The following is an 18436-nucleotide window of genomic DNA, read 5'->3' as shown; positions in this document are numbered from 1 at the left end:
ATGTATATGTATATGTATATGTATATGTATATGTATATGTATATGTATATGTACACATACCAGGAAAATTAACAAAATTCTTTTGGGGGCGTTTTGAGAGGTGGGTCTCCTTTCAATTTTGTCCTCTTGAAACCCTACCCTAATACTGAATGGTCAGAACAGTGGTTCTCTTCTAGAGAGGGGAAATGGGGAAAAGGGATGACATCTTTATTGTAAATAAAAAAACAGAACAGTGTTTCTCAACCAGTGGATGGTGACCCCTTGAAGTGGAGTGTCAAATGACTCTTTTACAGGGGCTGCATATCAGTTTTGCTGTATATCAGATATTTTTATTACAATTCACAGCCGTATAGCAAAGTTACAGTTATAAAGTAGGAATGAAATAATCTTATGGTTGGGGGTCACCACAACATGAAGGACTGTATTAAAGGGTTGCAGCACTAAGAAGGTTGAGAACCGCTGAGGCAGACATTGGCAGTTGCCAGGCTTTCCAATGCTATAGTTTAGAAAGATTGGAAAGATTCTTGCTAAGTCATCAGTAGGAAAATGAGATGGGCTCATAGTTTCCCTTAAAATTGAATAGTTATAGTGTCGTATTGACGGAAGAAACATGTTGAGTAGAAAAATACTAAGATATGCAGTGTTCAGAGTCATTTATAAAATAAAGAGCTTCTGGCCACAGTTCTATCAGTTTGAATTGTAAACAAAAGTCAAATCCATCAGCTCTCAATAAGAAACTTGTCAGATGCAAGTTAATAAGCGTCTCAAACCTCAGATAAATGTTGTAGGAATTTGCACTGAACAGAAAAGCATGCATAGAGAAACCACAGGCTTCTCTCCTGCCTTTGAGAAGATGGCTGCCACAATGAGTCTGAAATCTTCACTACTGACAGATCTCATTTTACAAACCTAGTGCTGGAATGATCAGATTGCTGGCAGAGAGGGGTCTATCATTCGGTGGGCCTGATTGCTGGCACAATCTGCCTTTACCTTGGGAGTTCTAGTCTCCTGTTGGGAAGAAAGCAAGTTTTGTTCTGTTATAGTTTGAAAAGTGAAATTGTGGAATTTATCTCCTCTTCAGGAGAGATGCCCACATTCCTAACTGGGCCCTCCAGTACTAACAGACATAAGAATCACTGCATGGTCAGCCATGTTTACCTGTGCAGGTAAACCAGCAGGTCTCACTTTCAAAAACTTGACTATTCCTATCACAAACTAGCTTTTAGGAAACTTCAGGTCTCTGAACCTGTCATTTTGTTTGCAAGACTATAATTTTGTGATGAGGTTAAAGCTGACTTGGGGAGGAAAGATGCTGTTGAAGAAGTGTTGTGCTTTGTTATTGTTTTAATCTGATGGGGGAAGAAAATCCCTTTGTGAAAAGAATGGTAACGAGAAAGACAAGGATGAGGCCTAGGGTAGGAAATTAGGATATTTTTAATATTTCTGCAGTAAGTTTGACATTTGTGATTATTCAAAGGAGCTGAAGCATGAAGTAATTATCTAGAAATCAACTGAGTATGTATACATGTGTGCATATGTATGCATATGAATGTATATATATGTGTTGGTCTATGTGTGTGTATGTGTGTGTGTGTGTGTGTGTGTGTGTGTGTGAATTCATCCTTTGATGTTTTGTTGTTTAGAATTTCTGGAATTAGACTCTATAAAGTTTTAATCTTGAGACTTTATATTTATGCATTTAGTAGATAGTGAGTATGAATGACAGTATATGCTATCTTGTTGCATAGGTCCTTGTTATTATACTTTGGATGGTTGCTTTTAGGACATTCTCACTACATAGGCCAGGCTGACCTCCAACTCAAGGTGCTCCTGCCTGAGCCTCTGGAATGCTGGGCAGACATGTGCCTCCCACCATACCTGCCTTTATCATAGTGTTTATATGTGTGTGCTTAACTCATTTATACCTTTGTTGTATGTGCACTGAGTCTATGAAAGTATTGAAAACAGATTCAAAAGTCTAGTTTGGATCAGCAAGAAGACTCAGTGGGTAAAGGTACCTCATTAAGCCTACTGACTTGAGTTAGAACCCCAGAACCCACAAGGGAGGAGGAGTGAAGTCCAGTGAGCTGACCTAACTTCCACTCTCTCAGTAATCATACCACCTCACTGCCTTGCAACACACACCAAATAAACAGATGTACAGACAGACAAATAAAGTCTAACTTGAATCTGGATATTTCTCCATTGCTTTTCAACATTCCTAGCCACACATGTGTGCAGGAAAACACATGTGCCCAACTTTAGAAAGCACTGTGATATGTGGATGGCTTTACTCACAAATTGTGTTCAAATAGATGTTGCAGAGAACATATAACTGGTGTTTGGGGGCACTTGTAACTGTTTCCAGAGGATACTATCTTTTTTAGATACTGAGTACTTATCAACTCCTCCTGCAGTTGAGGAATGTTCCAGGCATGTGGAATTGCTACCTTGGGCTGGAGTTCAGGGGTTATATGGCAGCCATTCTGCTGATGACTGTGGGGTCCTCACAGGTGCTTTCCATTACTCCTTCCTCTGGGGTAGTCTGAGTTCTATCCTACAGCTGCCATGTTTGACTCACACCTTTCTTCTATGATAACTAAGTCTTACCGAGGTGCTCACAGTGTTGTGTATGGCAGAACTGATTAGTTTGTGAAAACAAGATAAAGAAACAGAAAGCTACCATTTGTGCCTTCAAAATTTGAGCAGACATATAAGTTTCAGAGCAGGGTTAAAAGTGTATTTCGTAGTTACTACTTAAGACATAAGCTGAAGTTAGGTAATTAAATAAATTATATGTGTGATGTTAGTCATAGGAACATCTGTAGCTGTAACTTGTTATCAAAAGGAATATGAATTTCAAAAACTGCAAGTGTATGTGAAATAGAAATATGGATCTTTAAAGAAGTTGTGTTACAGAAGGCTTTGAAGAAGTCTATTGGCATTTCAGTACTGCAGCGTGCCAGTCTTAATTCTGCTTGGTGTTCCTATATTCAAAGGAGAAAACTGAATATTTAGCAAAGCAAGGCAAGCAAAAAAAAAAATGCTCTCAGGGAATCTGGAGCTGTATTAGCAAAATGATAGGACCTCTCAAGTTTAGTTTCAAGTGTACACATGCTATTCTTAGAAAGTTAAAGAGGAGACATTGTCCTTTGACCGTATGCTTATGTTTGACATTGAATACGGGATTTAACGCCTTCATTGATGTGACATAAATCTAAAGAATATTGTAATAAATCTAACCCAGCATAAAACTTGATTTTACTTACCTAGAAAAATGATTTGGTAGCTTTGTTCTCATCTGTTAAGAAAAAAATTTTCAAATGGGCATCACAAATGGATCTCTGCACACAGATGGAGGAAGGCCTCTTGGGAAATGAGTACACTGATATCTGCTGAACTGTTTGCCTGGTTTTTCCTTCTTCAGACCTAAGCTTTTGTAATTATGCCTTTCTTTTCCAATGTTTTATTAAGCTCTGAAGGAAACATCAGAATTGACAAAGGGCAAGACAGAGTGTTTATAGTTGAAGGGAGCGTCTGCAGTTTGTTGAGATCGGAACAAGAGTCCTGTCATGTGTCCTATTTAGGTCACTGCTGGGTCACAATTAACTGATATGACAACCTAGAAATGCCAGGTGTAGCAGCTCCTCACTGGAAAATGGGATGGAATAGACAAGGCCGTCTATGTTGTTACTATCACCACATATCCACTCCTGCCAAAACCCCAAGCCATAGAGTTTTACTTTTTCAAACAAGCCCCAAGAAAATTCTCCTTACAGAAAATCTGCCAACACAGAATGGCTTGTTTCTTAGTAAATAGCTTGTGGGTTTTTGTTGTTGTTGTTGTTGTTGTTGTTGTTGTTGTTTTTGGGTTTTTTTGTTTTGTTTTTGTTTTGGGTTTTGTTTTTTTGTTTTTTTGTTTTTGTTTTTTGTTTGTTTGTTTGCTTGTTTGTTTTTACAGAGCTCTGCTTTCCCCAAATCTTGATGGGAATACCATCAGTGTTTTAAAACCAGAAGGCCTCAACCCTACACTAACAACTACAGACAAATAAGGAATCATGAAAGTGGGAGAAATGGCCTTTGAATTTGGTATCTCCTACAAGTCATCATCATTTGAGTCATCTGAAATTGTTTTTCTGAAAGGCATTTATAGACAGAGTAACACCCTGGAACTCCCACTGTTAGTACCTAATCTATACAGGGAGAGTCCAGGTCATTTTACTTTGAGACGGGTCTTGCGATATAGCCTAGCTGGGCTGTGAACTGGTAAACTTCTGTCCTCAGACTCTGCAGTGCTGGGATCACAGGCATATGCTAGCACACCCACTGATTGTTTTGTTTTAAAACTCCTGGAAGTTTTACCTATTTTGACTATTCTTTCCAATATATTCTTGTCCCTTTTAGGTTATTCCAATGCTGCAGGAATTCATAATCAAGAAGTTGGGGCGCTCTTTCATTGAGCCGCCCCCCTTTGACTTAGCCAAGGCATTTGGGGACAGTAACTGTTGTGCGCCATTGATCTTTGTGCTCTCCCCTGGAGCGGATCCCATGAATGCTCTTCTGAAATTCGCTGATGACCAGGTACTTCACAGCAGATGACATTATCCGACACTGGTTACATTCCTTTATAATAATTATTTTTGCTCTAACCAATGTCTTAAAGGATGAGAGAAAGTTAAAAATTGTCACTCAGCCATAGGAAGGGCTTGGAATTCTGAAACATGACAGAGACAAGAAAATGATACTCAATGGCAGTACTTACGTTAAAAGGGGTTCCTTACACAACTTGTGAAAGTAAAATCAGGCATCTCTGGTTGTGGTGGCATGTACCATTAGGATTTGCTGAAAGAGGAAGAGGGCAGGGTATCACGAGGTTACGACTAACCTATACTAAAATTAGGGGTTGAGGAGCATTTGCTTCTCCTAACATATACAGCATTTATGCCAGTACATGGATTGGGTTGATTTAGTTCAGGCAGTAATTTCAGGGTGAACCTTCTCTTTTTACCCCTCTTCGTAGTCTCTAAAGGGGGGCAGCCCTCTTTGTCTCTCAGAGCAGCTATACATTATAGCCTCACAGCCAGTGGAGTATGTTCAGTTGTCTATACTTGTAAAGAGATTTTAAAACATATTCAAATTAATTTGCTATAAGTGTTCTTATACCACACTGTCTAGAAGATGAAAGTAATGAACAGGTTTTTGGATAGTTCTGAGTTGATGTTCCTCATTTTGTTATAATCTAAACAACTTCTGGCAGTTTCTAAAACTGACAGGAACATTTGCATCAAGGTCATGACCTGTAATGAACTTTGGAGGATTAAAGTCATGGCCTACAGTAAACTTTGGTGGTAAATGTTATTAATGTTTTCTCTGTGGAATTATACAGAAGACTTTAAACTAAGGAGTGGCACTCTTTGGAGATATGGCCTTGTTGGAGTAGGTGTGGCCTTGTTAGAGTAGGTGTGTCACTATGGGCAAGGACTTAAGACCCTCATCCCAGCTGCCTGGAAGCCAGTCTTCTAGCAGCCTTCAGGTGAAGATGTAGAACTCTCAGTTCCTCCTACATCATGCCTGCCTGGACACTGCCATGCTCCACCTTGATGATAATAAACTGAACCTTGAAACCTGTAAGCCAGCCCCAATTAAATGTTCTTATAAGAGCTGCCTTGGTCATGGTGTCTGTTCACAGCAGTAAACCCTAAGACAATGACTGTATGCAATGAGCCGTTGGAGGGGAACAAGACTCATTCTTCCACTGCCTCTGTCACTGGGGACCTCTCCTAGGAAGTCTGGGGACAACTACCCCTAAAATGAGGAGATCCAAAAGCTACAGCTGAGCTGTGGAAACATCCCCACAGCATTTCTGAAGGAAGTTGTTGACTGGCAGTCAGTGGTTAATGCTTTTGTCCTTCTAATTTTATGAGTATCTAAAGTAACTGACACACTTGCTCAAGGTGGCAGGGCAAGTTCATTTTCCAATTCATGATTTCCTTCTTAGCTTTGTGTTTTAGGGGTTGCTAAATGACAGCTGTGTCCTTTAATCTGCTCCTTTATTAAAAAGTCTTCTTAACATTTTTTGTTTTCTATGTCTTATGTCAACAGCCAAAGATCCTTCAGAATTCTCCTCTTATCACAATGATCATTCCTATACTATTTCATCTAAGTATTGATTAGTGTGTGTTTAGGTTATGTCTGTTTGGACCAGTGTATGATGCTAAAATAACATCATTGTTCTTCTTGTACATAGGGATATGGAGGCTCAAAACTTAGCTCTCTATCTCTGGGCCAAGGCCAAGGGCCCATTGCCATGAAGATGTTAGAGAAAGCTGTCAAGGATGGAACGTGGGTTGTTCTTCAAAACTGTCACCTTGCCACCTCTTGGATGCCAACTCTTGAGAAAGTTTGTGAGGTAAAAATGCAAATATATATTTGTGTGTACCTCCCCAGTCTCATTTTTATATACATACCACCCAAGTGCCTCAGTGTTATTCTCTCATTTGGCAGGCTTCAGGTTAAGGTTGTAGCTGGATCACAATAAACATGGGTGCATATTAAAAACTTTACCTAAAAAAATAGAGGCAAACACACAGTCAGACTATAGCAGACACTCGGTCACACAGGTGTGCTTATATTGTGTTTCACAAATGTCCATGACTCAGAAAAACAGGCCTCAGTAGCTATTCCTACACTTAGCACCACTGTGCTAATGGAGTGCTCTGGGATCTCTAGCGTTCACTATAGAGGTAACAGTGATAAATACTGAGGCTTCAGGATACATACACTAACTCTTATCCTTTAAAACACCCTTCTCTCTTAAACAAATGATTCCAGCTTGGAGTAATATTGATTTGTTTTCAGGGGTCACTTAACCCCCACATCTGGCTGCAGCAAGAGGAGGGGGTTAGTCTTTATCTAGCTGTAGATAAAGAATTATTCTTTAAATGTTTCAGAACCATCAGTGCAGTCATAAACACATTAAGAAGGCTTTAGTCTTTGAGCCAACTCTGAACTACATAGCACTTCTGTAAGCTGTACAGTCATATGAATTAATTTTGTCAGTGGAGTGACAACACTCTGGGCCTTCTCAGTGAAGTGTAGTGACTCAGAAATGAAGGTTGGGTTTTTGCTTAAATTGCAACAATTCCATCTCTGTTTTATAGATGTTTCTTTCCTTTTCCAGACTGTTCCTTACAGATATTGAGACAATTATTCCTTGAGTCTTACTCACTCTTGTTTGTGATTTACTTTCTCGCAGGAGTTAAGCCCAGAAGCAACACACCCCGATTTCCGAATCTGGCTGACAAGTTACCCATCTCCAAATTTCCCTGTGTCAGTCCTGCAGAACGGAGTAAAAATGACCAACGAAGCACCGAAAGGATTGCGGGCTAATATTATCCGATCATACCTTATGGACCCGATCTCTGACCCTGAATTCTTTGGCAGCTGCAAAAAGCCTGTTAGTGATGGCTAAGTCCTGTCACCTCAACCCTGTAAAGCAATTCAAATGTCCCCTAGTGGTCAGGGATATGTGCATAGAGTAAAACTACAAATTAAATAGGCGCCTTGCTCTGCAGCACAGTTGGTTTTGATTACTGATTATTGACTGTGCTGAAGTCAATTTTATTAATATTTTATTTTAATTTTACCACCAGCCCCAATCCTGCTCAGCTGAGATATTATGGAGTATCATTAATAATGTAGGCTTCTGTTGAGAGATTCAGCTGTAAGCCATTCCCAGCGCAAATCTGCAAGGCTGGAGAACTTGTTCCAGGATATGAACTGAGCCCTTTGCTATCTGGAACCATCGCTCTAAATTAAAACATAAAAACATTTCCTCCATACAACCATAATGAGAGCCAAAATGGTTTTCCTCCTCGATTGATGGGACTCCTAAGGGTCTTTTCCGGAGCCACCAGGCAAGCAGGGAAAACACCCACTGTTTTCATGATTAGAATTCTGTCTGAATGTCTGTGACCTAAAATTGTTTCATGATGTTTTGCTGTAATTAAAAATGGAAGGCCTCTTTTAGATGAAGGGTTATGAACCTTGGTAAGTTTTGACATTCAAAAGCTCATAGTCGTGAGGTCTGAATATTACTTAAGTGCACAACGTGAGAAAACACTAAAGTATTTTCATTAAGCAAAAATTTGTGCATGCACACACACACACTCACACACTCATACACACAGAGAAAAAAAAAAAGACAAAAGAAAGAAATCCACACATATACATTCACAGCCAAGTCAACCTTGTCCTGAGCCTCTAGGCTGTGTATGGCTGGCTTTTGTATTGATGAGGCTTGGTGTAAGCAGGTGACTCCCAGACTTAGTGGGGGCATTCTCTCCATATGAAAGACTCAACAGAGCCCCCTTTGCAAGTGCAACTTACATTCTCTTTCTTTTAAATTAGAGGGTCTCTACCATAGTAACCACATTTTAGAGGTAGAGGCATTTATGAAACAGCACCAACCCCAAATAAAATCTCATTAAATTCCATAACACTTTACAACTTTACATTTTAAGTTTTGTTTTGAAAATTATTTTCATATTTATAGGAAAATTGGAAATATAAAAATAGTATAAGGAGCAATCTATGTCCTTCATATTCATGTGCTATTAATTTTTATACCATTTGATTTGTTTTGTGTTTCCTCTATATACCCAAATACATTAACATCTGTGCATCTGAGACATTAGTCTCTCTTTGACTCTGTCTGTGTGTCTGTCTGTCTCTCTTCTCTCTTTCCCTCTACCTTTCTCTTTCTTTCTCTGTCTTTCCCTGTCCCCCCCCCGAGTGTGTGTTTATGTGTGTGCTCTCAGTCCCCCGAGTGTGTGTTTGTGTGTATGTGTGTATGTATGTGTGTGTGTGTGTGTGTGTATGTGTGTGTGCTCTCAGTTGTCTCTTGGTGTCTATAGAGTCTTGGTTATAGTCTAGAGCTTTCCTCAGATACTCAAACGCATAGATGCTTCAGCCTCACATAAAATGGTATGGCATTTGCCTATAACTTAGATTTATACTCCTATATGCTAATTTAAATAATATGTAGGTCGTTTATATCATAGAATGTGAGTGGTATAGAAATATTTGTCAGTTTCCTTGTACAAGGATTAAGAAATCTATACATATTCAATACCAGCACAATAAAAATTCAATCTGAGGTTGATTAAATTCATCAATGCAGAACAAGCAAAAGACAGAAGGCGTTTGTGTGTGTGTTAACACCAGTTGAAAACAAACTAGGTCTATCATGACCCTTTATTCTTAAAATACTTTCAGAAATTCCTAACCCTTTGGTATAGAGACACAATGTTGATACATACAAAGTTCATACCTGCAAGCCATGTAGTCAAGTTACCCAAAACTCTCAGAATGTTTAAACTTTTGTGTTGGGTCACGTTCATAGGTATTTTGGGGTGCACGTGACCTGCAGGCCCCATGTTAGATGCATTTATATATGTTTTAGGAATAGGGACGTTGTCTTACCTTGGTATTGTTATTACCTTTTGTAAATTTAACTGTTAATCTTTCATGTGGTTCAGTGTTGTCACCTAATAGCATCATTTCATCGTCTGTAAGAGAATTGGTGTAATGTCAGTGTCATGCTCATTTCTTACATCTGTTTTACCTTCCTCGTGCTGTTGATGCTTTATCCCTGTGGTGCTGGAAATCAAACCCAGACCTTTGTGCATGGTTGGCAAGTGTTATGCCTCTGAGCTTGCTCCCAGGCATCTACTTTCTTTAACTTGAAACATTTCCTCAGCCCTTCTCGCCTTACAACACTGTCATTTTGGAAGAATGTACTTCATGATAATTGAATTTTCCTCACTCAGAATCTGTGTGACATTTTCTAATGATTAGATTCAGGGATTTTTTTTTTTATTCTTAACCAAATTATTAAGTAGATGATGCTGTGCCTCAGTGGATGAAACTAGTTTTGATCATCTAAAAAGTCATTGACTAATTTCTCCACTGTTTAATAATTGGTTTTTCTCTTTCCTGTTGGAGAGGAAGGGTTCCATCTTCCATTCATATCTAGTATCTACTGAGTGTTCCCACCTCATTGGGTTGGTCCTTAAGTGGTTATTCCCCAGTTGTAGCACTTGGAACTTTCAACACTTGGCACTTATTCCTCTAAGGAGTGGCTCTTTCCAATATTGGTATGGATATAGGATTTACTGATTTACCCCCAATGATTTGCAATTCATTGATCAAAAATTTCATACTCATTCCAATCTAATCAATGGATCTCCATTAAACTGGTTTCTGTGTTTTTCAGCTTTAGGAATTTTATGCTGTTAGCAGCTCTCACTTTCTAATGTAAGATTTTCCAGGCTTATCTTGGAATCTTCATGATTCTGTCACAGAGCCAGACATTTTTCCAAAGAGCTCTGCTGCTTTTGAGTGGTTAATGATATTGGAGAACTCAATGGATATGAGATGTGTTCCTTGGTGCTTAAGTATAGACACACAGCCAGGAATAGTGGTATACACTTTTAATCCCAGCACTGTGTAGGCAGAGGCAGGCAGATCTTTGTGAGTTTGAGGCCAGCCTGATCGATGTATTGAGTTCCAGGACAGCCAGGACTAAATGGAGAGACCCTATCTAAAAACAAAATCAACAAAAAAAATTAAAGAAAATATATAGGCATGCAAACATACAAATATACATACATGTCCTACATGCCCTCTAGACATGATGACTACATGCTAGAATTTTCTATTTCAGTGCATCTTCCACATTCATTCTTGTCTTTTTTCATTTCATGTTTGTCTTTTCTTTTACATTGAGACATCTGGCTTCCAACAATTAACTGTTTAATCAGTGATTCAATATATAAATATAAAATAATTCAGAATAATACTAGCATGTTTATTCAATGTTTTCAGTTAAGTTTATGCTACCTCCCTTTTGTCATACCTCTTTCATTCTTTCTTGTTTCTTTTTTGGTTGATTTTATATTTCCTTTTTTTCTGTTTTCTTTTTCAAGTTTATTCTGTGAAGGAACCTTATGCTGTGGGATTAAATTTAGTCCTTTCTGCGATGTTTCTGGGTTTTGTTAAATAATAAAATATCCTATAGTTACTTTCAGTTGCAGGGGGAGCTTGAGTCAGAAATTGGGAGGTATGACACAATATGTTAATTACTACTTCACTGTTTCAAATGTAGGCTTTGGATTCTCCAAGCTCTCACCCAATGAGAGCTGGCGGGTGGGTGGCATGCGACCAGGGGAAGAGAATGAGCTGCCATCCTCCTTTTCATGACCTGTGACACAGCTAACAGCTGTTGGTACCATTCACTTCAGAGTGGTTTTGAAACAGGAAGGGGCAGATATTCCTGATCTTAGCTGGGACTTTTTTGATCTGGGCATGGGTTTGAGGCAATACTCCTCCTCGTGCCCTACCCACCTCTGATCTAGTCTGTTTCAGGCTCTCTAGTGTACCCTTCAGACTGGCCCTAAATGTAAGGCTTCCTCAATACATGGTACATGTTGTCTTTACCAGCATTCTTTCCTCCTTGGAATTCCCACAAGATTGGCCACTGCTCGACCCTGTACCTGGTGTTTCCCTCTGATCTTCTACCCTCTGTCAGTGGCCTGCTTCTTTTTCATGTCTGAGTTTTGCATTTTCCCATTGTTTCCCGCTGTTGTCAGTGTCAACTCTGATGGCCCACTGATCTCTTCCTAGTGAGGGTGACTGTGTACTCACACCCTTCATCAGGAAGGAGGGGAGCAAGCTGACTCCTAGCAGAGCAGTTTCGATGTCTGAGGAAATCATTCTACAGTCCTACCTCAAGCTCTGCTGTTAGCATTCGGAATTCTTGAAGTTTTGGAACTGCCAATTTAGGTCAAATTATCTCCTTTGAAATTTCTCCACAATAGTATAGGACTACACATAGAGTTCATAATTCTCGTGTTGTGTTGCTTCAGTTAGAACACTCCCCATGCCCTCCTCAATCCCATTTAAATTAGATGGACTTGCTCTGTTTCCTAGAAGCTTAGTATACACAGCCATGTGGGCCGATTGGACATGAGTGTGAATGGGCATATTTTTGCCTGAAACATCTGTGGGAAAACACTTGTGTTTTAGTTATTCGGGGGATGAAAAGAGCCTCATATTATTTATAAGCAAAGGAATGTAACTATACTAATTTAAAAACATTGCAAGTCTGATGTAATGTTCACAGAAAAAAAATAATGTCATGGAACAATTTCTTCTCATTACAGGAGGAATTCAAGAAATTGCTTTATGGTCTCTGTTTCTTCCATGCTTTGGTACAAGAGAGACGAAAATTTGGACCCCTGGGGTGGAATATTCCTTATGAATTCAATGAGACAGATCTAAGAATCAGTGTGCAGCAACTCCACATGTTCCTAAACCAGTACGAGGTACCATAGACATTCCAGCAAGGATCTTGCCTTTTTACTCTTTATCACGTTGTAAGTGTTGGTGCAGTGAGCAGGGACTTCTGATTAATTCTGTTCTTATGCAATAAATTGCAAGGCAGTTCCCAATAGCCTATTAAATAGTACGTTATTATAACAGGAAATTATAACTGCCTTAGGAGCTTGTTAGGATGTCAGTTTGTCTCTAAGGAGCCTGTGTTTTATCATTTATTTTGACACGTGGCCACCTGTGGAGATTTACAAAGTAATGATGTTACATTTGTTATGAAAAGAGTCTAAATCAGCTGGGTTTGGAAGTGGTGTGGGGCAAGAGGATGATCATTTTTCTTTTCTGGAGCACAAATTCATTTTTGAGAAGTGAAATTTTTATTTTTTGAGCCTGAAAACAAACTATCTAAAACTATCTAAAAAGAGAACTAGATTCTGGAAGGAGGCCAGAGAGCCTAATGTCACACCAGGCTCTTCACCCCGAGACTGATTCTCTCTGGGACTTGTATTGTTTAGTTTCCTTTTTGAGATAGGGTCTCTCTATGTATCCCTGGCTGGCCTGGAACTCATGGAAATTCTCCTGCCTCAGTCTACCAAGTACTGGAATTGAGAGCATGCATCACCACCCCAGTATTTTCTTTTCCTTTTTTTCCCCATGAGGCACAGTTCCTCTTTCCCCCTCCCCTCTCTCCCTCCCAGCCTTTCTCCTCCTTGCATTCCACTGGAATCCCCTTTACTTTCTCTCTTTCTCTGTCTTGCCTTCCCACTCTCTCAACAACATCAAACATTGAGCATGATGGGATGTCCCCTTTACTCTTAGCCAACTAGACATAAACAAGTTTGAAACTTTGAAAAACTGTTCTGTAAACCCGCTTCCCGCCTCTGAAAGCAAGTTCTCTAAATTTTGCAGACTCTTATTCAAATTTAGCTGGATATCTTTAATTAAATCTATCACTGGAATGTTAAAAAAAATCCAAACTTTTAACTTAGGCTTGCAAATGGGGAGGTTTAAATTTTATGTCCATAAAAGCAAACAAGAAACTAATAAAGATGAATATTTCAAGTGGCAGAAACATTCAAATGAATCATGAGTGGGATACATTGTTTTCTTATAATCAGACCTCCAGAAAGAAGGAAAGGAACTAATAATAAAGACAAAATAAATTCCAGAGGGGGAGGTATCTGAGCTAAGATAATTATACAGAACCAGTGAGGAATAGTGGTAGTTAGCAATTTGGATATCTGGAGAATATATTCTACCTTAAAATATAGTTCATAGTGAAGAGTTAATTAAAATATGTTTAAGTGTGCAAGTTTGGTTTATCACTTAAAATATTAAATCCTCTGTATCAACATGCTAAAGAGAGTTTAAAATACAAGATCCTATTAGTAGTTACAGAAAAAAATTGACAAAATTCCATATTCATTAGTGATAAAAATACTCTCAGTTAAGTAGGCAGCGAGAGGCACTTGATCACCATCAAAAGGAATGTTCTCTTAGTCACCTGTTCCATTGCTGTAGAAAGACACAATGACCAGGGCAATTCTTATATAAGAAAGCATTTAATCAGGGGCTGGCTTACAGTTTCAGAGGCTTAGTCCATTGTCATCATGGTGGGGAGCATGGCACATCCTAATCTGCAGGCCAAGAAACACACACACACACACACTCACACACACATACACAGACACACACAGACACACACACACACACACACACACACACAAGACAGCTCTGTTAAGTAGGAAGTGTGATGAAATTACACTGTCATGAGGCAACAAACACTTGGAGTCACCAAAAGCCAGAGAGCCTGTTAGCATCCTCCCAGACAGACAGTATCGATCATGCTTTCAGCCTTGGCTTGATGTTGTGATACTACTCCTGTGATTTTAGTCACCGAATTGCAGCCACAGAAAAGCAATCTAGGAAACTAGGCAAGCAACACTAAGAATTGAAGCTCAGTAGGGAACATGGCAGATGTACACTATCTCTGGAAGAGAAAGGCATGAGATGATTTAGATATTAAAGGAAGAAGAGAGAAGGGAAAGTCTTGACTTACGTTAGAACAAATGTTAATGAAAGATACACAACTAAGACCATCAATAATAGTTTAAAAATATTATTAATTCAAATTATATGGTTGATCATTAAGTCACAGCAGATTATAGGAGTTTTAGTCTAAGCATCAGCTGAATGGAAATGAAATAAAATAAGAGAAAGACTGTGGGGACAACAGCAATAATTATTATCAGGAAAGTATATAAAAAGAGGTCATGTTATTGCAAACTTTGAGAAAGATGTTTAGCTTAACAGTGGTGGCCAAACAGGGACACTTCCCATGCCCTGTGCTACTGGTATCTTCTAACCTGCTGGTGACTACAGCTCTCAATTTTAGGAACTTCCTTATGATGCTCTCCGCTATATGACTGGAGAATGTAATTACGGAGGCCGGGTGACCGACGACTGGGACCGGCGCACGCTGCGCAGCATTCTCAACAAATTCTTCTGCACAGAATTAGTTCAAAATCCACAATACAAATTTGACTCGAGTGGCATCTATTTCGTCCCTCCTTCTGGTGATGTAAGTATGTCCCCTTTAAGAAACCCACGAGCAGAAACACATGACACTTCTGGGAACTGATGACATAGTTTTTAATGGTGATTTCCTATAAGACTTTTTAATTTTATTGTTCATCCTGGCCCGTGCTTTTCTAAGCTGTGATGAACAGACCATACACCATGTGCAAAGGAAGTTAGAGTTTCTTACTCACTGAGATGTGAGATAGTTTTCTTGGTGACCTGAGATGCCATCATTATGAGCTTGGTGTTTGCATAAAAATATCTTGTCACAATTAAAATGAGTATGCACATGATGGGGATCATAAAGTATTAGAAGTAATAATTAACATTTATATCACAGTTATTTTTTAGTTAGTCCTAAGTAATGATCTCACAGCAGCATCAAATTAACATTGTATCGTTCTTTACAAACCAGGAAACAGATTCACTAAGGTTGAGGGGCCTGACGAAGACCACCAAAGCAGAAGGCAGAGAAGCACTGTGCCACAAGGCCCTGCTCTTTTGCTTTTCCTTCTAGCCCCATGCACTTCCTTCAGAATAATACACACAGCCGCTTTCAAAGGCTTTCCGTGTACTCCAGTCGTTTCCCATTTGACTCCCAGGGTCAAATAACATGTATTCAGGTTGAACCTGAGGCCACATACACAAGAGTCAGGCAAGGGAACTTGATAACCCAAAGTCATCATCTAGTAGGGCTGACGCTGGGGTAGCAAGAACGATAATGATAAATTTTTGAGACTTAAAAAAAAAAAAAAAAAAAACAAGTGAAGGGACATGTATGTCCATGACCTACATCTATTAGTGGCAAAACCTCCACGCCATGTGTTCATGGATGTTTATGTGTGATTTTATGAGAATTAGTGAAAACACGACTTTTAAAGGGTAAGTTCTTTATTTTAAGATTTATTTATTTTTATGTGTATGAGTGTTTTGCCTATATGTAAGTGCTTCATATGTGTGCAATACCCGAAGAGGCCAGATGAATACATTAGATCTCCAGGAACTGGAATTTTAGGCTGTTGTGAGCCATCTGCTGTGGGTGCTGAGAACTGAACCCTGGTCCACTGCAAGAGCAACAAATACTCTTAACTATTGAACCATCTTTTCAGATTCAGTAAATATAAATTTTGTTACACATTCATATAAATATAAAATGTATGTACATATGAATAAAAGGGTATGTAATATTAATGATGGTTATCTCAGGATAACAAAATTTAGATAACCTTTATTTCTAAATTTAGGTCTATTTTCCATGATGAGAGTAAACTGGAATAAACTAGAAAAGATTATTTTAGTTATGATAAACTAAGAATAGTCATCAGCAAGGTAAGTGTAGAAGGTACACCTATGATCCTAGCACTGAGGGGGCTAAAGCAAGAATTAAGAGTTCAAGGCTAACCAGGTGGACACCTTTAGTTCCAGAACTATGGAGGTAGAGGCAGGCAGATCTCTGAGTTGGAAGCCAGCCTGGTCTACAGAGCAAGTTACATACAGGACAGTCAGGGCTACACAGAGAAAACCTGTCTCAAAAGCAAAACAAATATAAAACACTGAACAAATATAAAACAAACACCAAGAAACACAAAACAAACAAACAAACAAAAAAACCCAAGCAACAACAACCCAACCAACCTAACAAAAAAATAAAAAATAAAAACCTTAAAAAAACAGACCTCAGCTCACACACCAAAAAAAGCCACCAGAAAAATGTAATACAAAATTTGTCCAGCAATACAGAAATATTGGGGTGTTTTGAACAGTGATAGAACCTTTCTCAGCTCTTAGTAAGCTTGTTTTGGTGGACCAGTGCCCTGGAGAACTGGCAGCCACCAAAACTGCTCGGAGTCAGTGGCTTTCAAGGATCTTGTCTTTCAAATTTGGAGAATGAAATCCACACACAGCCTACAGAGGGTGAGTTTTAGAGAGTCTTTTATAGATTTATAGGTGGGGGTTTCTAAGAGATCCTGGATGGTGAGAGAGGGTGAGGAGGAGAGGGAAAAGATGGAGCAGAGGCCCTGGGAATACATACCAATGAGCTCTGAGGCTGGGGACTACTTAAAGGATTTATGCAGAAATGGAGTTGAGGCATTGGAAAGGAAGTGAGCTGGTGCTTCCTGGGGGTTAGTCAGCTCCGACACAGCCTCTAGGGGATTCCTGGGGGTCAGCTCTAGGCAGAACTGCTCAGTTCTAAGAACAAGGAAATGGAGGCAGAACTCTCTTCCTGAGTTCTGGCTCCAGCAAAGACATCCTCAGAACAGACTTCATCCCCGCCCACCTGACCAGTTTCTTCTCCCGTTGTCATGTTCCTCCATATTGTCTATATTCCTAGACGACATCTCTTTCCTCGTTAAAAATATTATAATAATTAGACATTAAACTTTCCTCTCTAAATTTGCCTATCTTTGTTTAACCATTGTCCCGGGCTGAAAGAAAGGGAAAGCGTGCAGTCTTCACTCTCACAGGCTCATCCAGTCCATGACTGAGGACTGAAAAGCATTGCCAAGTTCTACCTCACAGCTGAGTCTAACCTCCTGACTTCTTCCATTCATCTTTGCAGCACAAAAGCTACATTGAGTACACGAAGACTCTGCCACTGACCCCAGCACCAGAAATCTTTGGAATGAATTCCAACGCCGACATCACTAAGGACCAGTCAGAGACGCAGCTGCTGTTTGATAACATTCTCCTTACCCAGGTGTGTATTGAGTGAGGCTTGCGTGGCTCCTGAGCCAAGCCAGCACAGATGTGTCTGCCCCACCATCCAGCAGAGGCTCCTACAAAACTGCAGAGTGAAGACGCTCTCAAAGCAAAAGAAAAAAAAAACTATCTACATAATCCCTTAATTACAGACTCAGCACAGAGAATGTGGGCATCGGCCATTTTCTTTTCATCAGTCTTGTTTTGGAACAAAGGAATCTCTTTGAGTCTCTTGCTTCTTGGGATTCCATTTTGTTTTGCTTTCTTCGAGTCTGAGCCTTGCCCCTAAAACAGCATATGTTATCTTTCTTTCGTTTCTCTTAGGTAGAAACCACCATTTTAAAGATACCTGAAAAGCAGTCTGGGAGCATGACATGTGCAGAATTTTACCTGTTTTATCTTCTAGTCTCCTACTGATTTAACAGCAGTTGCTTATTTTACAATTCATCTTTATTTACTATCCAAGGACATTTTACCTAGTTGGCATTAAAAATTCCTTTTTTCACTTTTATTTTTATTAGATTTCATAACATTTAAGTATATGATAGCAATATTACAAAATACATTTAAATAAAGAGTTTATGGGTAATAAGCACTGGAAGGCACGAAGCCCTGTAAGTGGAATAAATGTGCCCAGGTGGGCAGAAGGGTAAAATCTTAAACATGGGCAGCAGTTGGTGAGTTAAACAGTTGTTAATCCTGAATTCAGTGAGAGTCTCTCTCTCTCTCTCTCTCTCTCTCTCTCTCTCTCTCTCTCTCTCTC

The 18436-nt window shown here is 39.3% G+C and overlaps 1 protein-coding gene across 1 annotated transcript in view; it reads left to right on the top strand.

Moving 5' to 3' along the window:
• Dnah7 (dynein axonemal heavy chain 7) overlaps positions 1-18436 on the top strand; it is a 249661-nt gene that overhangs the window by 206755 nt on the left and 24470 nt on the right. The window contains exons 54-59 of the mRNA XM_028765706.1: positions 4405-4581; positions 6248-6409; positions 7256-7456; positions 12225-12386; positions 14789-14974; positions 17534-17671. Coding sequence (XP_028621539.1) covers positions 4405-4581; positions 6248-6409; positions 7256-7456; positions 12225-12386; positions 14789-14974; positions 17534-17671 — 1026 coding nt within the window. The remainder of the gene's footprint in view (positions 1-4404; positions 4582-6247; positions 6410-7255; positions 7457-12224; positions 12387-14788; positions 14975-17533; positions 17672-18436) is intronic.

The sequence above is a fragment of the Grammomys surdaster genome, unplaced genomic scaffold, assembly GCF_004785775.1.
Source record: "Grammomys surdaster isolate TR1022 unplaced genomic scaffold, NIH_TR_1.0 165, whole genome shotgun sequence".
Taxonomy (NCBI): Eukaryota; Metazoa; Chordata; class Mammalia; order Rodentia; family Muridae; genus Grammomys; species Grammomys surdaster.
Note: the sequence above shows the minus strand (reverse complement) of the source record. Positions and strands in the feature narration are given on the sequence as shown.